This window comes from Conger conger, chromosome 15 (assembly GCF_963514075.1).
Source record: "Conger conger chromosome 15, fConCon1.1, whole genome shotgun sequence".
NCBI classification, from domain to species: Eukaryota; Metazoa; Chordata; class Actinopteri; order Anguilliformes; family Congridae; genus Conger; species Conger conger.
In genome coordinates this window covers 2,511,838-2,539,337 of record NC_083774.1, presented here as the reverse complement: position 1 = coordinate 2,539,337, position 27,500 = coordinate 2,511,838, and the positions used below count along the sequence as shown (strand labels likewise).

Genomic DNA, 27,500 nt, shown 5'->3' with positions numbered 1-27,500 from the left:
ACAGTAAGTGCATTCTCTTTTCAAGCCGTTTCACCATAGCCAGGACTCAAGGAAAGAGCAAGCTGTCCATCCAAGTGTGCAACACACGCATGATGTGGGCCCTAACGCAGGGATCTGTCCCTCTAAGTGTGCAACACACGCATGATGTGGGCCCTAACGCAGGGATCTGTCCCTCTAAGTGTGCAACACACGCATGATGTGGGCCCTAACGCAGGGATCTGTCCCTCTAAGTGTGCAACACACGCATGATGTGGGCCCTAACGCAGGGATCTGTCCCTCTAAGTGTGCAACACACGCATGATGTGGGCCCTAACGCAGCGATCTGTCCCTCTAAGTGTGCAACACAGGCATGATGTGGGCCCTAACGCAGGGATCTGTCCCTCTAAGTGTGCAACACACGCATGATGTGGGCCCTAACGCAGGGATCTGTCCCTCTAAGTGTGCAACACACGCATGATGTGGGCCCTAACGCAGGGATCTGTCCATCCAAGTGTGCAACACACGCATGATGTGGGCCCTAACGCAGGGATCTGTCCCTCTAAGTGTGCAACACACGCATGATGTGGGCCCTAACGCAGGGATCTGTCCCTCTAAGTGTGCACCACACGCATGATGTGGGCCCTAACGCAGGGATCTGTCCCTCTAAGTGTGCAACACAGGCATGATGTGGGCCCTGACGCAGGGATTAGTGTGGACGGAGCGCGCAGTCAGAGATGCGGCCTGCGGCCCTTCTGATGCAGGCTGTGCAGGGCGGTGACGCATGCCCAGTGACGCATGCCCAGTGCAGCACGTTCGCTGACACAGCGGTCCGACGCTCTTTACACACAGAATGCATCGCGTTGAGGAGACGAAACATTTCCACACACTGCGCGTCTCACAGGGCAGACGCACGCATTCAAGTGCAAGCTTTTCATTACTGAAAATAATTACTATTATTCTGAAATAATGCTTTCATTTTCAATACCAAAACAAGTTCTTTCTCCCATCTCTGTCTGTTTTCGTAGGCTTTTTCACGGATAATCTCAGGGAGAAAGCACATATTTATTACTGTTGCCATTTGATTTGATTGTGAGATCTGAGAAAACAAAAATTCCACACTCCTGAAGAAATCATTTTAATACGTTCTAAATTATTGATTCATATCGAGTCTGTTACCAGCTGTAAAAAAAACATTCATTATTTATAAAATGGTAAAAGTAATATACTGAATTCTTACTGAATTGAACTGAAGAAATAAATATAATTGCTTTTAAACAATAAATATTTAAACATCTATGTGACTAATACTGGTCTGTAAGTAAAAAAAAAAAATCACATTTAAACAAATCACAGTGAAAATAACATGTAAAATATATTATAGCATGGGAATGGGAAAATGATTAAATCAAGTGAATCGATTACTACAACAACAACAACAATTCCCAAATGCTAACCTTGCCAGCCAAGTTAGACTTTTCCTTGGTAACCTACTAGAGATCTCTCCACATAGCATCCAAATGTCCCTCAGACCTTCCATTGCTGTGATCAGTTATTTCACCTCTGTCATAAGAGTCATAGGCTAGGATAAAAAATATATATGTTCTTTAACAATAAAGAGCAAGAATTATCCCTTCAATAAAAAGGACAATTTATCCCTTTGTCCCTTCAAAACGCAGTTTAGCGAGTTCTTCAATACAACTAATTCACCAAACTACAAAAAAAAAAAAGTTACTTGAAACAGCGAATGACAACTATTCTATTGACAGAATATAGACCAAACCGTTTACCCTGTCATACACTGCAACAATATTTCTAACACGCTAAATTCTAACATGCTAAATTCTCTCTCCCGATCTACACGCGTGTCTGAGCTCATTGTCCCCAAGCGCTGCGTGATCATAAAGACTCACGTGAGCCATCGCTAAAGGGCGGACGCACTCTTACTTGTTTACGGGTTTAAAGTAAGCGTATTTGTTATTTTTGCAAGCACAGCGTGCCCGCTGTTCGCCCTGTGAGGATGGGCGAGCTGCAGTTTTGTGGCCTTTGCTTGCGCGCGTTGTTAACAGCTGTTGTTTTCACAGAGCCTGTGGAAGGGATGTTAATTGCTGATTAAGACCTTTCATTAGGGCAATTATCGCTGCAACAACCTCACACAATTTCAATCTGCTCCCGCTATCCCGAGAGGAGACGCCTGCATGCGGAGGGTACGTGGGGCGGGAGGGGGGGGTGTGTGACGGAGACAACACGCGGCTACCTGCTACCTGCCACCTGGTCACGTGACCTGAGCGGGCTGCTACCTGCCACCTGGTCACGTGACCTGATCGGGCTGCTACCTGCTACCTGGTCACGTGACCTGATCGGGCTGCTACCTGCTACCTGGTCACGTGACCGAGCAGGCTGCTACCTGCCACCTGGTCACGTGATCTGATCGGGCTGCTACCTGCTACCTGGTCACGTGACCTGAGTGGGCTGCTACCTGCCAAGGCATGGCCACAGCATCATCGCGTGATCGAGGCTCGGACTGGGCCGAGTCAGAGGTTCTGGGCTGAGTTCTGAGGGCCCGGATCAATACAGGAAGCACAGTGGATGTATGGACACAGGGTTGTCATCTCACAGCTAAACGGGGCCTTAAACGCAACAGCAAATTCACGCCGTCGCACAGTCTCTCCCCCACCGGCCAAAGCTTTTACTAGCAGTAGTCAATGTCAATGTATATATTCTGTACAGTGCATATCGATTGTGATACTAATATCATTTGATTCGCTGCCCTGCGAAATCATTGGTTTTAAATAAACAGCGAGTGTCAGCAGGACAGTTTAAGAGAGAAAATTGAATCATGAAATTACCCATCATCACTACAGTTTGAGCAGATTTAAGAAAATCGCTGGTGTATAATTCATACTGATGTCCCACAGTAACAGGCTGTGGAGTTTACGCGCTGGCATTAAAGACACGCTGATGTCGCCTTGTCCTCACTGTCATTGTCTCCGTTTTACACGCGTCGATCTGACACAAGTCTGTGTTCTTTATTTTTATCAAGTCAGCGCTCAGATGTTCAGGGGCATGCTGCTGTCTTATAAAAAAAAAAACACCCTCAGCTGTATTATTCTGCATCACTCAAACAAAAACAAACCAGGACAACATGGCTGCGTGTTTGCAGAGGACCAGAAAAAAAAAAAAAGAAAAAAAAAAAAGCATAACAGTTTGACCTGAGGAACCCCACCCCCCCTGGCAGTGTAGAAAGGCACTGCCCCATCTACAGGACCATTACGTGCTGGGGGGGTTATCAAAAATATATATGATTGTGCACAGAACATTAACTGTGGGCTGTAAGTAACGTGCACTTAGACATAAAGCAGGGGATGGTGTGGACATAATCCTTTAATGTACAACAATAACTCCATGCAGTTCTTTGCGTGAGCCCCTAGAGTGTTTATAAATTGCCATAGCAGGCAATGTGATACATTGAGGTAATCTCATGGTTTTAGACTGTACCGTAGTGTGAAAGACGAATAACCCGGCGAGCGCACATAACAGCCAGCGCTGCGCTCACTCTTAATGCGCACTCTTCCCTGCCAGACGTCTCTTCCAGCACGGGCTGGAGCAGACCTCACCAGGGTGCAACACCGCGCAAAAATAAAAACAAGAATAACTTCTTCAACAAAACCAAAATATCTAAAAACGCCAAACCGAGCGCCGGCACATATAAATAACGCGGGAGAAAATGTTGAGCACGGAACACGGTGCAGAAATCCGTGGCACGTCACGTGTACGCGTGTGTTATTTAGTTATTTATTTATTTAGTTAGTTAGTTCCCTCAGAGCGCTGGAAATTAATGTCAGCCAGCAGAAAATAGACAAGGAACCTAAAATTCAGCAGTTTCCTGGCAGCGAAGTTATTTATCAAGCTAACAAGGAGAAGCTTCTAGTTTCAACATGGAGCCGAGGAAATATGTGCCATTAAAGCCCAGCTTTGGGTTTCCGTGCAGGAGAATAAAACTGCAACTGTCAGGAGGCCGGGATAAATATTAGTTTCTGTGATACGGATGCTGCGCTACCCTCAGACACATTTATTTGCCAGCGTGCCAGCCGCAGATTAACTGGCCCGGCACGGCCGGGGAAAAGTGTTTGCTTTGCGCCAGCCAAAACATTTGATGCCCTAAACGCGTTTCGCTTGTTTATTATGGCTTTTAAGCCGCATTTTAATGTATTGATTTTAGATCATTATGAAGATAATCAGCGCGCAGGATATGAAGACAGTTCAACAATTATGTTCGATGAGCTTAGGAACGTACACTAAGACAACACTACTTAATAGCAATGTCCATGGCTTCTATAAAACTTGAATTTCCTCGTCCTATAAACGCCGGTTCATTACAAGGCGGACAGAGGTACAGTAGTACTCTACCTATAAGGGAAGACTGACCGGATTTAAAATTTCCATTAATAAAAATTATAAAAAATAAGAACGCGTTTCTGTTTCTCTGTTCTCCAAAACACTGTATTCTTCATCATGAAAAAACTATACATTAAAAAAAAAAAAAAGGGAAAAAAATAATTCTTGGTTGAGGCTAAGTTTAATTAGACACACAGAATAATACTAACAAGCAAATGGCGGTGGAGAGGCGGCAGAGAGAAGAGGCACAGCTACGGGAAGGGCCCTGGGCTAACGGCTAGGTGTTTCTGTGAGAATATATTACACTAATTTACTGCTAATCAGCAAAGCCCGTTTAATTAATACAACTCTGCGTGTTTGAAAGAGAAAATGGAGAAATGAAACGCGTACCTAAGAACACTTGCCACTTCTTATCGCATAACGCATAGCCTGCTCTACATTAAAATACACATTTTTTTAAAAGACCAAAATAACTGGACAAGGCCAAGTTAGCGAAGTGTTTTATTTACATCATGCTAAACAGCCCAGAAGCAATGGCAGACATTTCAGTTTGACGTATTTATTATTATTGTTTTTATATTTATTACGGGTGTAAATCAGTCTGTGCTCAAAGCTGCTGGCGGGGGGGTGGGGCGGTAGCTTGTTTGTTGAATGAGTGCTGTTGACCAACGTGGTCACTCACTTTGTTGACATTTGAAAATGCCTTCGCGATGCAATAGGCCAGGGCTGCCCAGTCACGTGCCACGGAGGGTCGAGAAAATGCAGGTTTTCATCCCAACCAATCGCTACACCTGATTTCACTTATTACTTTCCTCCTGGTTAACTAGTAAAATCAGCTGGTGTCCCGATTGGTTAGAGTAAAAACCTGCATACTCTGGCCCTCCATGGCAGCCCTGCTATAGGTAAACCTACATTCTTGAGCACGTAATTACATTACAGGCACATTACAGGCATTTGGCAGTCTTATCCAGAGCGACATACCAGGTGCATACCCATAACCAGGGAACAGGTGGGGATACTAGCTATATATACCATAGGCCTACGAAGGAGAACAAAAGAGTTATGTAGGGTACTGCAGTTCCTGATTTCTCCCATTGTTTTTTTTTTGTTTGTTTTTTTTTTGTGATCAAATGTTTTTTTTTTTTTATTCAATAAAAATACTCAAACAGCCACATTCAACAGCCTTCCCTCCCCCCCCCCCCCCCTCACAGACAGTCTCCTGCAGCAGAGAGTGTTAGCGCTGGCCCCTCACGGGAGGGGAAGGGAACGACACCGGTACTCTAATGACCCAGAGCGGCCTCCGCACGCGCTCAGACACGCCGGGGCCCCGAGAGCCCCTTCCCACCTCAATCCCACGCCTTTCCACACCAGGAAAAAAAAATTAATAAATATATAAACGGGTAATGCCGAAAAACCTCTGCAACACAAAAATAATTAGCAAAGCGGAATGACTGCTTCTCTAGGCACAGACGCCAGAGGCAGAACCCACACCTCCTCCAGGACCGAATTCAGACCTCATTTCAAAAGCTCATTATTTTCCAATGCCTATGAGAAGGAGCAATAAGCCCCACTGCTCAACACCCCCTCACCCCCCCCCCCAACACAAGGCCCCCACCCACCCCCACGCTGTATTTAAATAATTACATAAACTTTGATGCCATTATTATTGTTCTTCTGGCATTTCCAGGGCCTGCTGCGAGTGCTTCACTGAGAAGGGGAAGATTTATGATCATTTAATCCCGCCGTTCCTCTTTAAGTGACCGGTGTTCGAGCATCTGTGGACCTTTGGAGTGGACTTGCTTCTGTATGTGACTTCCAGGGCAGCCATACGGCTTCAACTTTAACGCACCCTAACCTGGGAGAAAAACGTGTCCACTTTAGAGGGAGCGTGTGCTTGTGCAATTACACAAACATTACATGCAGTGCACAATGCAGGCCAGCATTAACCGGCTGTCATCACTCTGTTCCTCATTCTACACAACCGGGTTTGTGTTGCAGTGGATGCCGTTGTGTTGGAGGAGATTGTGTTGCATTGTGCAAGTTGTGTTGGGGGAGATTTTGTTGGGAGAGACTGTGTTGCATTTGCTGAGTTGTGTTGGGGAAGATGTGTGTTGCATTGTGAGTTGTGTTGCATCGTTTGTGTTGTTTTGGGGGAGATTGTGTTGTGTAAGTTGTGTAAGGGAGAGATTTCATTGGGTTGTGTGAGTTGTGTCGGGGGAGATTGTGTTGGATTGTGTGAGTTGTGTTGGTGGAGATTGTGTTGGGTTGTGTGAGCTGTTTGGGTGAGATATTGTTGTCAAATAAAACATGGCTTAGGCCAGGATTAGACCTCATAGGAGCACACAGTGCAGTGCAGGTTGTGCTCCCAAAACACAGATCAGTATCCATCGCCTATGCAAACTGACAGGGATAAAGGTTAAAATAATGGCACGCTGACCCTGGATCAGTTGTAGTTCGGTAAGTAAAATGCGCACAACGACACAACGCGTTTGAACGAGGCTTTCACACGTACATAATGAGTGCCGTCACTATCGAGCCTGTTATTTGTGTGTGCGTGAGAAATTCACATCAAGCGCGACGGTAGACCCTGCTCTCCTTAAGAAGCTCGAAGTCACGGGCGCTGTCCATCGACTGAACGCACAGAACGCCGCCTGCCACAGCGGCCTCCAGCAGGACGGCGATTTTCATTTATAGAGATGACATCCTCCTCGCTCATAGATATCTATATTTCTAACCTTAAAGCAAGATCCGAGAATCTTCAGTCCCCTGCGCTAAATATACCTCCCTCCGGCCGGGCTCCGGTTTCCCCACTTCCAAGAGGCAGGGGGGAAAAGCTGGGAGCGGGGACCTAGTGTCCGTGTTCACCTGCCGGAAAAACAAGCAGGAAGTCCGCCGCGGGAGGGAATAAATCAGGCTGACCTCGCGACCCCCGGCCGGGGTCACGCTCCGCCCCCGTTAGTTATCCTCCCCGTGACAGGTCAATCTGCGCCCGGCGCTGGGACTCACGTCTGTGGGACGAAAGTCCAATTCCCAAAATAGAGTGCGCGCTACGCTCGAATGCCAACTGCACGCTATCCGAGGGATCGTACGGGAGCAGGGAAAGGCCAAGAGGAAGAATCGGGGAGCGTCGGAGATCAACGTTTCACGAGACTCGAGACCACGGCGAGTAGCTCGCAGACTAACACACACCTCACACACGGCGGGGTCCAAAAGCCTGGGACCACAGTGGAAAATATGAAAGTTATTTTGCATGTAATCGTGGAAATAAACAGAAAGGGTTAGGATCTTGAACATTTTTAAACAAATTAAAGTTACTTCAAAGCTATGCAAGAACTACTTGAAGACCAAGGAAGGGCAAGGAGTGCTGCACAAATCACCTGACCTCAACCCCACTGAACATTTATGGGGGCACTTGAAGACTGACAGAAACCAAGCATTCAGTAACATCACTGGATGCATTGTCAAATAAACCTGGGATAACATGGATTATCAGGAGTTGGTGGGGGACATACCAAATACAAAGAAATTCTGAAATTCACAGATTCAATTTTTACAAACAATAACAATTGTTATGCTGATAATATAATTTGTAATGAAAACATTTGTATAAGAAAAAGAAGCATTTTCACTAGCGGTCTCAGACTTTTGGACCCCACTGTATACCATGGTTTGTTCTGCAGTCTTGTTCTAAGGAAAACGGACTGCATTTATATGTTGCTTTTATCCAACGCGCTTTACAATTGATGCTTCTCATTCGCCTGTTCACACACACACACACACACACACACACACACACTCGCACACACATGCACACGTGCGCACACACACATACTCGCACACACATGCACACGTGCGCACACACACACACACACTCACACACGTGCGCACACACACACACGCGTGCACACACACACACACACACACACACACACACAGCGATAGGCTCCCATTCAAGGTACAAATGGGCTTGTCGGGAGCAGTTGGGGGTTAGCTAATGTCGCTAATGCAGTCTCCGTAACCGGGACGCGCTGGAAGGTTCTGTGCTGAGTCAGACCTGGCGGGGGACACGCAGTTTCAGACGCAGGTATGCAGGGGACACGCAGTTTCACACGCAGGTATGCAGGGGACACGCAGTTTCAGACGCAGGTATGCGGGGGACACGCAGTTTCACACGCAGGTATGCAGGGGACACGCAGTTTCAGACGCAGGTATGCGGGGGACACGCAGTTTCACACGCAGGTATGCAGGGGACACGCAGTTTCGGACGCAGGTATGCGGGGGACACGCAGTTTCAGACTCAGGTATGCGGGGGACACGCAGTTTCAGACGCAGGTATGCGGGGGACACGCAGTTTCAGACGCAGGTATGCGGGGGACACGCAGTTTCAGACGCAGGTATGCGGGGGACACGCAGTTTCACACGCAGGTATGCAGGGGACACGCAGTTTCACACGCAGGTATGCGGGGGACACGCAGTTTCAGACGCAGGTATGCGGGGGGGTCGCTGTGTTTCGGCAGGTGGGCGTGAGGTCGGGATGCGCCCTCTGAAACGCCCCGCTCCTGCTTCTGTTACCTCTCATTGACCAGGGCCTTTAAATAAGACGGAGCCTTCGATCCTAAAGGGAAAAAAGGTCACTTCTTGCTTCCAGTTTCATAGCCTCTGTGTCTGCACCGATAGCCAGGATCCCCCCCTCCCCTCACTCCGGCCCGTCTGTCAGTCACGGAGAAGGGGGAAATCCGATGTCCGACCCGGTCGAAACGGGAGAGGAAATTTAGGAACCGGGTCCTGTGCCAGCAGGACCACATGGGGCGAGTTCAGAACACTCCGCCCTGCAAGGGCTTCTGGGTAAAACTCCCGTTTTTTTTTTCGTTTTTTTTTTCCTCCTGTCAGTCACGGCTCCGGGGCTTTGTAGAACTTTCTAGAACTGCTCTTCCACGCACGGGTCTGCGTACAACACAGCCCCTTTACAACCAGGAACAACACTGAAGGCACACCCCTGCAGCAGCCTTTTTGTGAATCACACCCAAAACTGCTCACGGCGGAGCGAGTTTCTGCGCTCTTTCAGTCTAAAATTACACGGCCTTACAGTACGCAATCGTTCGTTTCCTCTTATAGCCTGCATTATATCTCATTTTGTTTATATTCAATGTTCTGCGCACCATACAAAGTGCCCCTAATTTACACGAGCAATGACTTACAAAAATAACGGCACTTTAACACTTAATCTGCGGATGATTTGTCCTGGCCTCCTCTAAAAGGCTTTGTGTCCCTGAGCTCTGGAGTGTGACTGAATTTTAGCCAGTAAGTTATCACACGCGCACCACTTAAAGACAATTTGGAAATAACATTATGCGGCGTATCTTGTCGAAAGCAAACTAATGTGTTAAGAGTTGCGGGTCTTGTATTCATTACGCAGACGCGCTCGCTGGGTGTTAAGTAATAGAGCGCAGCTGCTTCTGATAGGGAGACGAGAACAGATTACTGTTGCTCCGAAACTATCTGAATCGGGGATAAAACCGTTTCCTTTTTTTTGTGTGTGTAGCTGCTGATGTGAAGCAGCTGGGGGCTCTGGGGCAGAACGGCCGGGAGGGGCAGGGGGGCAGGGGCAGGGGGGCACAGGGGACGCACGGTTAATGCGGAGCGCCCGGGTCAGGACGCAGTCACGTGAAACGCGCGCGACCCTCTCATGACCCGTCGCCGCGGAAACGAGCGTCCGCAAAGTCACACTCTGTCCGTGTTCCCCTGCGTCGCACGCATCACGTCCGAGAGAGAGCTGCTACCTCAGGAAGAGAGAGGTTTGAGCCGGGGAGAACGAGGAGGAGGAGGCGGCAGAGAGATGGATTCACCAAGCCCTGACCGCAGGACGCAATGTAAATCACTGTGCAGAACCTTTCCTGACCTGCATTATCCCACATAAATAATGGAGGCAGACCCATCTCCGAGTGGACTGAAGCACTGCCCACTGTACCCGCACGCAGATACACACACACACACACACACACACACACACACACGTGCGCACGCACACACACACACACGCTCATACACACACGTGCGCGCACACACACACACGAGCGCTCATGTACACACACACACATACACTCGTACACACACACACAGGCACACACACATGCGCGCACACGCTCATACGCACACACGCATGCGCACACACACACACACACACACACACACGCATGCACACACACACACGTGCATGCGCACACACAGACACTGATCCTCACGCAGCTAATGCACATACAGACGCACACAGACACTGATCCTCTCAACTACCCGCTGTGTCCACTGCCCAGCGAATGCGCACACACACACGTGCATGCACACACACAGACACTGATCCTCACGCAGCTAATGCACACACGTACGCATACACTCACTGATCCTCTCCCAGCGAATAGACGCACACAGACACGCACACAGAAACACGCACGCACATACAGACGCACACAGACACTGATCCCCTCAACTACCTGCTGTGTCCACTGCCCAGCGAATGCGCACACACACACGCAGGAAAGCACAACACAACTACCGACGTCTGAGGAACTAATAAATAAAAACAACAGAACACAAAGAGCCATTTCTTCTGGTGAAGGAGATTCACTCAGTCCTCCACGTCTCGTCAGAGTAACTCTGAGCAGGGCACTTAGCCGGACCGTAGATCAGTGCAGTTCACCAAACCACAATGGAGGTTACAGCTCAGAACATCCCGAGCACTTTGTGCCATAGTTATTACCCATTATAAACAGACGCTTTACAGTAAACCTGCAGAGGCCCAGGGGCAGTGGTGTGGAGGCTCTGACTGCAGACCCCACACGTACGGCATCGCATCATGACACGTCTCAGTGAAGTTTTACACAAGACCACCCTGAACGGGGTCCGACGTCCTCAAAATCTCTGGATATGGTGCAGGAATCACGGAAATAAAACTTAATAAAATTAAGTTATATTTCCCACAGCGGCTGAGAGGGCATTTTACTTGCATGAACCAAACATCTTTAGTGTGAGCAGGAAATAACAACAGTGTTGTCCCACACAGCAAACACAGAGCGTTTTATATTCCTACTGCAATGTGAAAAAGGAGCAAAGGTGTGGTTTTTCTACCAAACCCAGAGTGAGGAATGAAATGATATAGCGCACAGACTTAATAAACACAAACAGGGCCAGAAGCCTCTATTTACCGATTAGTTTTGATGATCAGTTATGTACAATTCTCATTAGGGTAGGTCAGGGAACTAAAACAAGAAACTAATTCGGGGGAAAAGAGTTGGTGCAGAATTAAAATCAGTAAACACCTTTCTTCTAAGATGAAGAGAGAGGCAGAAAAAGCTCGATTTGTGGGCGAGGCACACGTGCTTCCGAGCCGGGCGCGGTAATGTTCAAAGGTGAGGCAAGGAGCTGCGGTGGCTGCTCACCTAACACATTCTCAAGACGAACTAAATGTTCCTTTAACATCAGCTCAACTGAGAAGTTCGCCATCAACGCAACATCCGCGGGAAATTGTTTTTCGCTGTAAATGGTGCCGCAGTATTTCCGTTTGGCAGCAGGGGAAAATGGGTGAGTCCCTCACCATGAGAAAGGGTCATGTTCCACTGGGGGGAAGTCAAAGTTTCGCAACACGAAATCCACAAATAACATTACCTTGATCGAGACAACACGAGCAACAATGAGTAACATTTGCAACATTTTTCTGATGGAGGAAAATATTGTGTACCACACCATTAATGTTTTCTGAGGAGAAAAAACATGTAGTGTAGAGTTTAAAATAATTTCATATACATAGTAAATTCAACAGAACAATAACAGTTCATTCAGTGATATAAAATGCAATATGTTCTGTCACAGTTCATGAAAGAGAAAGGTTTGAAAATATATAGTTGCACAATCTATTCAATGTTAAATGGTTGACATACTGTGTGTATTTGTATGTCAATAAATAATAATAATAATAAGAATAATAATAAGAATAAGAATAATAATAATAATAATAATAATAATAATAATAATAATAATTAATGTGGCTTATATAAATTAAGTGTAAATTATATTCCTTGATGAAAGTATTATTACCTTCAGATTTAAGCAGTAAATATATTCCAGTGCTCCATAAGGTCCATCAGAGAGGGTGAGTGGTAACGTGTCCACCCAGAAACCTCCCTCCCTCCTCGGACTGATGCGATTACAGACCCGAAGGCTGAATGTAATGAAATCAGTGCTTTTTAATGTGCTGATAAAAGGCAGAATTTACCTCAGACTTCGTGGCCAAGGGCACGGGGGTGATATTTGGCTATCACAGATGTAGAAATTTTCTGGACGACCTGACGTGGTAGATAAAGGAGAGAATAAAGGCACACGCAGGCAGGCACCATGCGCAGATACACTCAGCAGTTACTACACCAGGAGAGCTTAACAGGGCTACTGTACATTCTACAGAAAATGCCTGAATATACATTTTGCTTGCAATAGTCAAGATCCCACAAAACGTTAAAAACTATTTTTTTTAAATAAAAGTAAATCAAAATATAACACAAAATTGCATTCATGCAAATATGAATATTTTTTATTACATTACACCAAACAAAAGACTCCACATTCAAAATGGCAATGAATGTTTAAATAAAATACTACAACAAAAATAGTGGTAGCAATAATAATAATAATAATAATAATAATAATAATAAAATAATAAAAAATAATAAAAATAAAATGGCTCAAATGTATTGCTGCATTGGTAAAATAAAATGTGTTTATTCATCCTACATCTGCATAATGATTTTATTTATTCATACCCACACAAACACAAACACATATGAATGAGATGTATGTATGACTGGACGGTTGATGTGTGCCCATGTAGATGTGAGACAGGCAGGCGTGGCATGGACGTGGCATGGACCTGGCATGGACGTGGGGCATGGACGTGGCATGGACGTGGCATGGACGTGGCATGGACCTGGCATGGAAGTGTGGTGTGTCGTTTTCACATTTTTCAAATTCCAGGGTCACTGGGCATGCCTTCTGCTGCTCTGAGATAGTCCTCTGAGATGGTTTGAACAGGCTTACTGAAAGCCAACCAGCCCTAAACATTTCTTCTGGAACTAGGACTTGATTAAACAGGCACATACTTTGCACTTTTTAAAACGGCAAAAATTAATTATTGATAAATCTTGATTTAAAAAAAAATATTTCCTTGGGTCACATTTAATCTCCTGCCTTATATCTGTTTTTCTTCTGTTATTTTAGACATCATTTTATATCTTCTTATATCAGTATAACTGCGTTATGTTGCCTAATTTCACTTTGGAGATTAACCAAGTATCATATAATACATTTTCCATCTTAAGAAAAACACCAACCAAATGTAACCAACTTTACAATCTTATAAAAAAAGAATCAAAGCCAGATAAGTTTCCACATGGAGTTCCAGGTGAGGAAGTAACTGGGTAAAGAAAGCCTGAAGTGATTTTTTTTTTACTTGCTTTAATACTTTATATCTTATTAATATGTATTTGAGCGAAAAGAGGAATCTGCATATAACATTTGCATTTAGCCGTTTTTAGGACAGGGAGGAATTCTGCTGATTACACGCAGGAGCGGGAGCTTGTGCTCCGGCTGCCGGAACCACGCTGTTGTCCCGTTTCAGCTGCGCGGGATGAGAGTGTTTTATTAATGTGTGCGTGTGTGTGCGTGTGTGGGGGAGAGTGTGTGTGTGTGTGTGTGTGTGTGTGTGTGTGTGTGTGAGAGAGTGTGTGTGCGTGTGTGTGTGTGCGTGTGCGTGTGTGTGCGCGTCTGCGGGTGCGTGTGTGTGCTGCTGGTTCCTCTGCATTACCATACTTCTCCTCGCACCGACTGAGGGTGTCTTCATGGCAGCCAGGGACTGTCTGTGTTCTGCTGGCCTTTAATACTTCACACACACACACATACACACAGGCACGCACACACACACAGACACACACACACACAGACACACACACTGCTGTTTTTGTACATCAATCAGGGTGCTGACGTATTAAGTGGGGTATAACTTCCATCCCACGGTCGCCAAAACTGAAGCAACAATATTCCAACAAACTCTGCTTCTGTGGTTCTGTACAGTCACTGCAGGATGGCTCACTGTGCATCTCACACACTTACTCACACACAGGCCCACAAACACATGCACAGGCACACACACACACACCGGCACACGCACAGGCACAGGCAAACACATACACACAGACACACACACACACACACACACACACACACACAGGCACACACAAACAATGACTCTGATAGATGCAGTTCTGCTGCACGTGGAGCCCAGGACAAAGGTAAATTCAGACACACGAATGCACCTATTGTTCCTGCATAAAAACCCTGAGCCAATGTACCACATGCACACACACACACACACATATGCATATGCCAATACACACACAAAAATACGTGCACACACACAGGCACATATACAGACACACACACAAGCACGCACGCAAACAAAGTGACTCAAATGCAGGCCTGATATTCAGAACGTGGAGTACACTGATAAGTGAAAATTCACTAGGTTCCCACTGTACCCACAAACACTCTTATTCTGGTACACAAACGGAAAATGTAAATCACAAACGGTCGTTCCAAGCACATACACCACACACACGCACACACACACACACACACACACACCACACACACACACACACACACACACTTTCAGAGATTTAATTTGCACCCACAGAGCCAAAAAGGAGATGCATCTTTCACGCGAAACCTCAAGCTACATCAAACGCCATTTTGACAAACTAAAACGCGAACATACATCTCCTGTACACACACGTATACCGACCTCACGCCGTGCATGAATATAAATCTGTTCTGATATCTGTACATGCAGACCACTATATTACTGACACACTGTATGCAAGCCACAAATATTTATAATGCACTGAAAATAAAATGACACGTAAATTACAAAACAGCACTCTACAATATTCTCCCCAGACCTGGCAATTCCTCTCTATCCTCTGTACACGAGTCCCTGCTCTTTAAAGAAGCATTCAACCATGTTCAAACCTACACTACAAGGGCTAAGAAATACAGCAAATATTATTTTGGAAAATATTTTCACTTCAGCTTGCTTTGTCAATTAATTTAAATAAAAACGTGTCTTTCTCCTGTCGAGGCTCAGAAGAGGAAACTGAAAAAAAAAACGCTAAGTACCGCCGGCTTAATCACACTTTACCGGCTGAAAATAAGACCCTTATATTTCACCGCAATTACCTATTCATATAAAAAATCATAATTTATGCAGTACTGCTTATTAACAGTAATAACAAGCAACAACTTTTTATGACCATTTTAAGCAGAGCCGTGCACAGAAATTGTATTTTCTTCAATGTTTTCTACTTTTGATTCTTCATCTGTACATTTTGACTGTTGGTTTTGTTAAATTGCAAAAAATAAATATTAGCAAGTATTAACTGAAGTCATGAGTATGAACAAACTAGGTAATAAGATTATATTCTGTTCTGGCAATAGGATTAAAGCTTCAGCTAAATAATAAATAAAATTATTAACTCTAAATATAACTGTAAAACCATAATTAATAACAAATCTGAGCATACCAAGAGTATGTTTGATGCATTTTGACAATATAAAAAAAATGGCAAATTATTTCCTTCTACTCTTGCAGAATTTTCTCTGCATATATTTTTATTTCAAAAGTAAAATAAAAGTTCTGCAACTCCTGTAGCAGAAATCAGCAACTCCGAGATTGATGATCACTGAATCCCCCCTCTCTCAACAGCTCATCAGGAAATTGAACCGCGAGTGATTCAAAAAATATCTGCAGATTGCCTCCAGAGCGGGGGAAAGAAGTGAGCCCTGCTCATTCTGACTGCTGTGCAAATCCAAGCCTTCACCCCACACATCATCTGGAGCTGCGAGCTCCAGCCCACTCCTGCTCCTCTGGCACACCGGTCTGTTCTGCGCACACAACGCACGCCTCGTTTTAAAAACACATTAAACACACAATCTCAACATTTCTCCACTTTCGATTGCTTTTTGAGAAACACCTTAACGTTGATGTTTTCAGAAACCGTGCAGGTTCTGCTCGTAGACTGGGTTTAAACGAGCAGGTTCTGCTCAGTCTGCTCGTAGACTGGGTTTACACGAGCAGGTTCTGCCCAGTTGGGTTGGAGACTGAATTTGCTGGATGTGTGAGGGGAAAGAAACCAAGTTAAAAAAATTTAAAAAATTTTTAAAAAAAACAGGTATCTAAATTCCCTGGATCCACTTTTTAACCAACAATGTGTGCAATTCATCAGGCTCTTAATCAGATTTAAAAACAGGACTCTGACCTGTTCAGTCATAGTTTAGAAAATACTGAAAGTGTAAAATAAAGTCCTTGGGCGTAAGACGAGGTGGGCCCTGAACTCAACAGTAGAGGGGCAGATGACTTCAACACTAAAGTATAATATAATATACACTCAGGGAGCACTTTATTAGGTAGACCTTTACACCAGCTTGTTAATGTAAATATTTAAATCAGCCAATTGTATGGCAACAACTAAATGCATAAAAGCATGCAGACATGGTCAAGAGGTTCAGCTGTTTTTCAGACCAAATGGGGATGGGGAAGAAATGTGATCTAAGTGACTTTGACCGTGGAATGATTGTTGGTGCCAGACATGGTGGTTTGAGTATCTTTGAAAACGCTTAACAGCATTAACAGCAATGCACAACGGTCTCGAGAGTTCGCAGAGAATGGCGCGAAAAACAAGAAAACATCCAGTGAGCTGCAGTTCTGTGGGCAAAAACACGTCGATAATGAGAGAGGCCAGAGGAGAAGGGCCAGACTGGCTGAAGCCGACAGGAAGGTGACGGTAACACAAATAACAGCGGTACGCAGAAGAGCGTCTCTGAACACACAACATGTCAAACGTGGACCGGCTGCAGCAGCAGAAGACCAATAAGCCCAAAAGATAAGTCTAATAAATGCTTAATAAAGAGCTGGGTGAGTGCGTGCGATGTAACGACAGGGAGCCCGGTAAACAGCGTCGTGTGGAGCCTGTGACACCGCGGCCAGGCCATAATGGCGCTTCAGCGGGTCGCTGAGGCCGGGGGAGTAATGGCGGTGAAGTTTGGGCGCGCGGGATCAGATGGAGCAGTCAGCTCGTCTCTCCGCTCACAGCTCGCCCACGTCTCTGCTCCAGCGAGCGGTGAGATCGCCCTCCTGTCGCGGTCAGCACAAAGAGCACGCCCTTATCAGGCCGTAAGTAGGACAGCGCAGAGAGGCCCGGCTACCTGCCCCTCTTCTGGAGAGCTAGAGCGAGCAGGAAGCCGAGGAGCGGGGGAGGGGGGGGTTGGTGGAAGATGGAAAGGTCACCTCAGTGAAGGCACGCTTGCGACTCGAGAGATTTTAATCGCCGTCTTGTTTTGTTTTTCTGCGCATCCAGAGAATGGGGGACATTTTAACACCCCTCCCCGCAGACAGAGCGTGCTGAAAGCTCAGGGCTTTGACTTTTTTTTTTTACCTGAAGTTATTAACGCAGCAGTGATACCCACAGCCAGACTGACTAAGTTTGTGGCCTCATTCAATGCTAAAGTAACCATCAGCAGAAAATCATATTTCCTATTTTAATAAGAACTTCAAAACCTGCATGATTAATGATGATCATGATGGTGGTTTATCATCATTATTATTATTATTTTCTTTTATTTAAATTTTTTTTTACATTACATTAAATTAAGAACAACGATACTAATACTAATACTAATAATAATAATAATAATAATAATAATAATAATAATAATACACACAGAGACCCGTTCTACAGACCAGGAGACCCGCACACAGACCAGGAGACCTGCACACAGAGCAGGAGACCCACACACAGACCAGGAGACCCGCACACAGACCAGGAGACCCGCACACAGAGCAGGAGACCCGTTCCACAGACCAGGAGACCCGCACACAGAGCAGGAGAGCCGCACACAGACCCGCACACAGAGCAGGAGAGCCGCACACAGACCCGCACACAGAGCAGGAGAGCCGCACACGGTGCCTGTACTACACACAGAGAGTCACCAGGAGGTCAGGGCCCCTTCCGTCAACAGAAGAGAGGCTGTGGGAGTGGTGTAGGTCACCTTGCAGGGCCGGGAGATCAATGCGCGTTTGGCAGCCGGAGGAGGATCTGAGCGTCTGGAGGAGGGCTGGGTCATTGGGATGCAGCGGGGACCGCTCCGTCTCTGCCCCAGCCCGGGCCCTCCCGAGCCAGCCCGGGCCTGCAGGCTTCCCCCCTCCCCTCCGTCACAAACACTCGCACCGGCCGTCCACCAGAAGCTCTGCGCATGACATTCAACGCGTTTAAAAAGGCGTCAGCGTCATCGCACACTTCCCAGTCCTCCTGCCCTCTCTTTACGCTTTCTGGACGTGGTTTTGGTCAGCGGCGAGTCGCTGAGCTACCAAGGCAAATCCCTCCACGTCTCACGGATGTAGGAGGAAGGCGTCTTACAGCAGACTGTTCCGTCCAGCGTCTACAATCACGCTTTCACCTCCCCGCTGCCACTGCAGTCACGGCCAAACAAGCTGCGGCTTCTTTCTGTTTTTAATGACGCGTGCCAAAAAATACACTCATAAAGCTGACATTTTGCTTTGCGTCCCGGGCGAATACGCAAATCTCAGGGGCACGGGGACAGTCATGGGGTCAGCCTGCCCCCTTCAGTCACCCCAAACACAGCCTGCCCCCTTCAGTCACCCCAAACACAGCCTGCCCCCCCTCAGAGTCACCCCAAACACAGCCTGCCCCCTTCAGTCACCCCAAACACAGCCTGCCCCCTTCAGAGTCACCCCAAACACAGCCTGCCCCCTTCAGAGTCACCCCAAACACAGCCTGCCCCCTTCAGTCACCCCAAACACAGCCTGCCCCCTTCAGTCACCCCAAACACAGCCTGCCCCCTTCAGAGTCACCCCAAACACAGCCTGCCCCCTTCAGAGTCACCCCAAACACAGCCTGCCCCCTTCAGAGTCACCCCAAACACAGCCTGCCCCCTTCAGTCACCCCAAACACAGCCTGCCCCCCCTCAGAGTCACCCCAAACACAGCCTGCCCCCCTCAGAGTCACCCCAAACACAGCCTGCCCCCTTCAGTCACCCCAAACACAGCCTGCCCCCTTCAGAGTCACCCCAAACACAGCCTGCCCCCTTCAGAGTCACCCCAAACACAGCCTGCCCCCTTCAGAGTCACCCCAAACACAGCCTGCCCCCTTCAGAGTCACCCCAAACACAGCCTGCCCCCTTCAGAGTCACCCCAAACACAGCCTGCCCCCTTCAGTCACCCCAAACACAGCCTGCCCCCCTCAGAGTCACCCCAAATACAGCCTGCCCCCTTCAGAGTCACCCCAAATACAGCCTGCCCCCTTCAGTCACCCCAAATACAGCCTGCCCCCTTCAGAGTCACCCCAAATACAGCCTGCCCCCCTCAGAGTCACCCCAAACACAGCCTGCCCCCTTCAGAGTCACCCCAAACACAGCTCCGCTGTGAGTCCCCATGTGACTCTCTCACACTCACCCACACACTCATACACACATACACAGACTCATACACACTCACACACACACACTCACCCACACACTCATACACACATACACACACACACACACTCATACACACACACACACACACACACTCATACACACACACACTCATACTCACACACACACACTCACCCACAGGCTCATACACACTCACACACACAGGAGCAGACATTCTGTGCAGCACACTGTGATTATGTACAAGACTGGAAAAAAAAAAGAATCTTGATTGCCAACCCGTGTTACTTAATCTTTTTGCAATAGAAATTTAAATAAAAGATGTTGATCCGCGGAATGAAAGATAAGAGCTGCAGTGCGCTGTGGGAACACACGGCGGTCACGCACACGCACACGCACACGCACACGCACACAGCGCCTCACGAGGACTCAGCCCGGAGAACGCCGACCGCCCTTTACGGCGGCGTGGAAATCATGGTGACTGCAGGAAAGCTGCACCCGTCTGCCCGAGGGAGACGTTAAATTATGCGCTTTTCAAATAAACGCCACATAACTCAGCTTTACCGAGTGCCGGACAACTCCAGAGCAACAGCCGGCGAGCCCAGAGACGACAGACAGACTGCAGCCGGACGTAAACACCCGATTTCAATCACTGTCTACCAGAGAGATGCAGAATCTGTGAGAGTCAAAGCCACAGATATTAATCTAGAGACGTTTTACTCCGTTTCTACGCACTGGACCCTCTGGGCGAACTTCATCTGATCAGCACAGGGAGCGTTTTCCATTTCCAAAATTTATCTAACACAATGCAAATATGGCAAAAATAAATAAATAAATAAAAATCTTATTTTTCACGTGTATTCGCATTCACGTAGCACGGAGGCATGTGCACGTTAAAAATTATTTTAAGATTTCCTTGTATTTCTAATAAATTCAGGACAGTACAATTTTCAAAAAGAAAAATATATGAATAGCATTTCACTGAGATGATAAAGATACTGTATTGAATTTTTATCTTATTAAAGATTATAAATTATACACGGTGCTGCACATTGCATACACTGTATACAGTACTTTCTGAGAGAGACAGTTCTGAATGCACTGAATTTACTCTCTCCGTGTGTCCAGTGCACTGCCAGGTATATAAAATTACTCTTCAGCATGTTGTACTCATTATCGGAAAAACACGAAGCAAGCCACACTCAAGGATAATGTCATGAGGCCAATGGTACTTATAAACATGGGTTAGAAGCACAGTTCAACTTTCTTCTCCACAAAAGGGGAAAAAATATATTTCCTAATAAAATAAGTGCACCATAATTGTTCTGCAATTGTATTTTCTCCCTCCAGGAAAAAACTTTTCCCCTCAGATTCAAACACGAGACGTTTCGTTCATTGACATGGCCTCCCTGGTTCCAGAAAGATCCACGCTGCGGGACGTTAAACTCTTCAGCGCGTTAAACGCTCTCTCAACGTCGCTGCCACGCAGCGCCAAAGTCATAACACTCACACAACGTTCCAGTAACGTTGTGAGAATGTTCCGCGTGAGCTTGGGGGCCGCAAGCCCGGGCCTAGCAGCCTTTAGCGTGACATCGTCGATGTGCGATGGAACAAAATGAGCGAACACGCGGCCTGAAACGCGCGGGTATGAACGTGCATTGCGGTGGGAGGGAGGGGACCGTATCTGGCACAGGGAGACCTCAAACGCACAGGTATGAACGGTGTGTGCTTTGCAGTGCGAGGGAGGGGGCCGTATCTGGCACAGAGAGGCACACTCCCCGATCACATCCTGCCTGACCTTCTGCACACACCGCCGTCTGCGTTAGCGCCTCCGACAACTCTCACCGCCATTCTGCAAGAGCCACTATAACTTTCACTTCCGAGAGCCGGACCCCTCTCTACCGCTTACAGATATTACAGTGAAACGTGCTGATAATTAAAATGTCAACGTGTCTGAACTCAGACACGATTTCCTGCTGTTGACCTCAGAGGGAAAGGCTGGTATTGTGTAAAAGGGAGAGTCTGCATCAAGGGTGTGAAGCCCGTCATTGACTCCAGCCATCGAGGAGAGTTTGGGGCGTTCGGTATTTCTGAACAGGAACAGGAAACAGAAATATGTCACGCGGGAACAGTTATTGTTAAGCTGCCAAACTCAAAAAGACACTAATAATGACACTAGCCTAGTTTTTTTTTCCCTCTGAGAAATAAACTTGTCATGGGGATTTCAGGTGCCTTTTCACTCGGTCGGTAATTACATCTTGGCAACCGGGGCTGCGGTCTTTAGGTGCAAACGACAAATCTGAAACGGACAGCTTTTTCACTTTTTTTGACACCGCCACATGATGTGCATGGGAGGCCCCCTCTCCCTTTGTTTTGCCCAGGAAGTGAATGTGGCGACCCTGCTGCACGCGGGCGTCTGCGAGGGGCATTACTCTAATGAATGTGTGACAGTCCCCACGCTCCTCATCCACTGCCATGTTTCCATGATCGCCTCTCCGAGCCGCTGGACGCGCGGCTGAAATTCCTCTACAGGGGGATTAGCACAGCCCTGCTGTGGGCCCGCACCTTGCCCAACACTCTGTTCTGTGAGCCCCGCACCTCCGACCCAACACACTGTTCTGTGGGCCCGCACCTCCGACCCAACACACTGTTCTGTGGGCCCGCACCTCCGACCCAACACACTGTTCTGTGAGCCCTGCTTTGCGCCCGCACCTCCGACCCAACACTCTGTTCTGTGGGCCCCTCTGTGCGCCCGCACCTCTGACCCAACACTCTGTTCTGTGGGCCCCTCTGTGCGCCCGCACCTCTGACCCAACACTCTGTTCTGTGGGCCCCTCTGTGCGCCCGCACCTCCGACCCAACACTCTGTTCTGTGGGCCCCTCTGTGCGCCCGCACCTCTGACCCAACACACTGTTCTGTGGGCCCCTCTGTGCGCCCGCACCTCTGACCCAACACACTGTTCTGTGGGCCCCTCTGTGCGCCCGCACCTCCGACCCAACACTCTGTTATGTGGGCCCCTCTGTGCGCCCGCACCTATGACCCAACACACTGTTCTGTGAGCCTCTCTGTGGGACCGCACCTCTGACCCAACACACTGTTCTGTGAGCCCCGCTGTGCGCCCGCACCTATGACCCAACACACTGTTCTGTGAGCCCCGCTGTGCGCCCGCACCAATGACCCAACACACTGTTCTGTGGGCCCTGCTTTGCGCCCGCACCTCCGACCCAACACACTGTTCGGTGAGCCCCGCTGTGTGTCCACACCTTACCCACACACAGCTCTGTGAGCCCCACAGCCATCAGCAGCACAGCATTAACTAATGCTGATAACAGACGGTCCAGACCCTATATTTTAGTGCTTCATTTAAAGGCTGACAAATTCAGGTTAAAAATAAATAGAATCAAGTTTTTCCACATGGCAGCACCAGAAGCATAACATTAGCAGCGTATATGGGAAAAAATATTTAATTCATTGGTTTTTATCCCCAACGATCGTGAATTTTAAGTTTATCGTCACAGGTAAAAGCCAGTCTTTCCTTTAAGGAAACAAGACTGCAACGCGAACAGCACCATGCACTGCATGTCACTCTAGCCCTGATTGATTGGTGACAGGAGGAGAAGCGGTCTCATTCTGACAGGGTCACCAAACGCTCGCTGACCAAGGAAATGACACAGATTCGCAAATACTGTGGCAGGAGATTCATGTAGCGGCACCACTCACGACCAAGACACATACAGAGCGCCCTCACGACACTACACGCTCAAATCTGCATGATGCATCTGACCCACAGAATTACATGCATCTGCTGTGGTGAAGTCTCCTCTCAGACATCGACAGGAATCACACTTGTATAACTATAAACCAGTTTTCCGTTTCAAAAATATAATTCGGTACAATTTAAGGGGGAAAAAATACCCCAATTCCATCCAAACACGCATGTAATTTGATAATATGGAGACTATATCTTGTGCATTAACATAAAAACGCTATAAACTGCTGGTTGTGTGCATGCTAAGCGATAGTCTTTGCACAGCTGCAGAGTACGGCCAATGATTTATCATTTTTATGTACCAGAAATAGGTCCTTTCTTAGCGATTACTCATAATGAAAATCATTTAATTTTGCAGAAGGTGGAATATTAGTTCAGCCGTTTTGCTTTCTCTGTGTAAACGGGAGACTGAGGTGAGTCAGTGGCCAGGCTCCTCACAAACACAGCCTGACCAGAGCGCTGTCGAACACTGTGGACGACAAACCCAGGTCAATATATCCATTTTCTTTTTTCTTTATTAATTTAGAGATTTTCTTGTCCTTAATTTGACTTGCGTAACAGTCAACAGTAAGTTCCCAATTTATTATTCTTATTTTTAAAAATAAGGCACTCTAGATTTAAACCCATAAGGACATGCATTGAATGGAGGTTTCATACTTCAAATCCTTCTACAAAATTACACACATTACACACACACGGCTTGAGGCTCGACCTCTTTTAGCCCAGCTAAACGGCTCAGACTGCATTCTTTCCATGGCCCACAGTAAGCGTGCAAATGTACTCTGAGTAGCCAGTAAGATAAATAGAATAAAATACTGAACACTTCAAATACATTTCAGCTGATGAAATAGAATGCATAATTGCACACACATGCACACACACAGACACACACACCACGCATAAAAAGTGCAAACACACCTCCACATGTGCACACACACAAAGACACACACACCACGCATAAAATGTGCAAACACATCTCCACATGTGCACACACACATGCACTCAATACTCAGCAAGAGCATGTTCACACTCAAAAAAGACAAAATCTCTCTCTCACACACACACACACACACACACACACACACAGGTTTCTGGACCGAGACATACACACATACATTCACATGCACACACATGCATACATCGATACACACACACACACACACACACACACACACACACACACACACACACACACACACACACACACACACTGCTCCCTCTACCTCAGACTTACCTCAGTGTTAAATGTTGTTTGTAATAGCAAATTATGCACAGAAATGTGCTTCTCTTTCACAACAATCATAATCGCATCATATTTAAGATTTCCTGTGCATGCAAGAATTTGCTACATTTTTTTTTTTACATGTTTACATGTTTAAAATCATGCATCTCGAATGCAAACAGATACACATTTTCAGTCTAAATTAGACATTAAAATGCACGCTTTTTCTACTTTATGTGTGCAAGAGCTTATTAAAAAAAAAAGTCAACATTATCTTGAGAAACACCTTTCCCAGTTTTAGCTCATAATGCATATCCCCAAAAAGGCAACCAATCTGTCGCTGGCCAGAGCTAGATATCGCCATCTGAATACACCTCCCTGCAGCTCTGCCCCTTCCTGCATCACCTGCATTATCCTACAGAAACGGGTACCTTGTGCATGAAGAATGTTGTGAGAGAAATATTTGACATGTATACGCAGTGCACATAAAATGCGTAGGTTAAAACAGCCCCTGTTTTATACAGCCCTGGTATATCACTGCAATGCATGCAATTCAACACCCAAATCCTTCCTGAGCTTCGAATGTTTCCAATTAAGATTCAACTCCATCGCCACAAGATTTTTCGGGCAATTATTCAAAAGGCGTCGCAATATCTATCAATCGCCACATTCTATCACCTATCTATAGGCATAAATCTGATTTTCCAGTGTCCATGCAGACTGATATGGTACGTTATACACGCTGATTACTTACCTGACAAAAATAAATGTAGACATGCATGCAAAGATAAAATGTCTGGAGCAACATTCACAGACACTTGGGATGGGAAGATGGAGAGATCGAAGGACAGATGAAAACACCGACAGAAGGGCATGGAGTCACCGAGGAGTGCGAACACTCAAACTCACGCAGCATCCATTCACCGACCCACAGCGGGGCACACAAACCCCTTTAAAAACCCACACAAAGGCTCGCACATATCCCTTATTTTATTATCTTGCTCATAACCCCGGATTATAGTCTATTTTGTTCGGATAAACTTAATTATAAAGTCTTAAAATAACTTTTATTTACCTCATTCAATTCTTTTTTATTTCAGTATATCGTGGCCTGTCCGGTCTATAATTAGGACGCGCGGTTTTATTTTTGCAGATACGTCAAAACCCTATTCTAATTGTCCATTAATTGCATATATGAACCCATTTTAAATGTACAGACGACGACATGGACGTTGCCACAATTAACACAGATTCAAGATAAAGACAATATCAAGACTACATAAGGTGCAATTTTCTGAAATTGCATGACGTCGTCATAAAATGTTTTTCAAAATTATCCCATTATTAAAAAGAGAAATTGTTGTCTAGATTTGAACACATTAAAGTTTGCACCAACTTTTTTTTTTTTTTTTTACAGGTAAGCGTAATGTTCTTATATACAGTCAAATAAATTGAATCTAGTCTTAACGTGAAAGATACTAACCATGCAAGCACAAAGCACAAAGTAGGCCTGTTCATTATCAAACGTGCGAAAACGTTGTCGTTAAATTAATAATTAACCATAATCTGACAGTTGGGTAGATTAATATAGAATTTTCTTTTTTTTGCAATACTGGTCAAAAGACAAACTGCAATAATTAACCTATTGGACTATATTCGCACTGTAGCAGCATTATTTTATTCATGCATTTTGATCCGATCCGCGGCCCTTTTACATTACACGAGAAAAGTTGCGTTCAGCGGACTGCAAAAACTGGTGACAAAATATCACTAATGTGTTAGATTTTCATTATACTTTCTCTCATTTTAACCGCTTTCCATCGTCTTCCATCAATTGTTTTTAGCCGTATCATGTTCTGCTAAGATCAATAAAAAGTTGCCATTCCTGAACGTCCTGAAACGTACACATTTTGACGCCTCAAAGGCCGGAGTACTACATGGTAGCGGAACGGACCACTGAGGAATTAAGATATTTTCATAACAATGCATTTGATATGGGATTTAAATTTAAATACCTCAGCAGTGGAAATTGAAAATGTTTTGCTGCTGCTGCTGCTTTTACCATTTAGATCTGAATGATGGAGACTAAAGTTCGGCCAAGTGGAATACTACCGAAAAACATGCAGGTTTACACACGTCGTCCCTCGTCAAATCCATATGGTAGACCGTATTACGGTTATGGAAACCATCCCCGTGTGTCAACTTCGCCCCGACCGAGTAGCTCTGTATTGTGGTCGAAGACACACAGACTACCTCCACGTATTTCTTATGCATTTGACGACTTAAGTGGTTCTCTTCTGCACAATATTTGTGAAATGACGCAATGCCACTTGTACATTGCCTGAACTATGTTTATTGAGGAAACCGATTGCCGATGCGTCAAGGTGAGAACGGTTTGATAATTTTGTCAGAAAATCTGAATTAATTTTCTTTAAGAGGACAAACCTAAAGGCTATTTTAGGCTCGTTCATGTACAAGTAAACTTATTGCAGTTTCAAAAGGCAACATCTTCAGATGTAATGTTCTCTCTAGCAGAATATTCTGAGGGAAGTTGCTACAAATAAACACCCGACGTCAAACTGCGA

General features: G+C 46.1%; 1 protein-coding gene across 1 annotated transcript in view; it reads right to left on the bottom strand.

Moving 5' to 3' along the window:
• LOC133111645 (transcription factor Maf-like) overlaps positions 1–27,500 on the bottom strand; it is a 152,549-nt gene that overhangs the window by 121,327 nt on the left and 3,722 nt on the right. The window contains exon 2 of the mRNA XM_061222164.1: positions 12,641–12,710. Within this exon, the coding sequence (XP_061078148.1) occupies positions 12,683–12,710 (28 nt within the window). The 3' untranslated portion in view covers positions 12,641–12,682. The remainder of the gene's footprint in view (positions 1–12,640; positions 12,711–27,500) is intronic.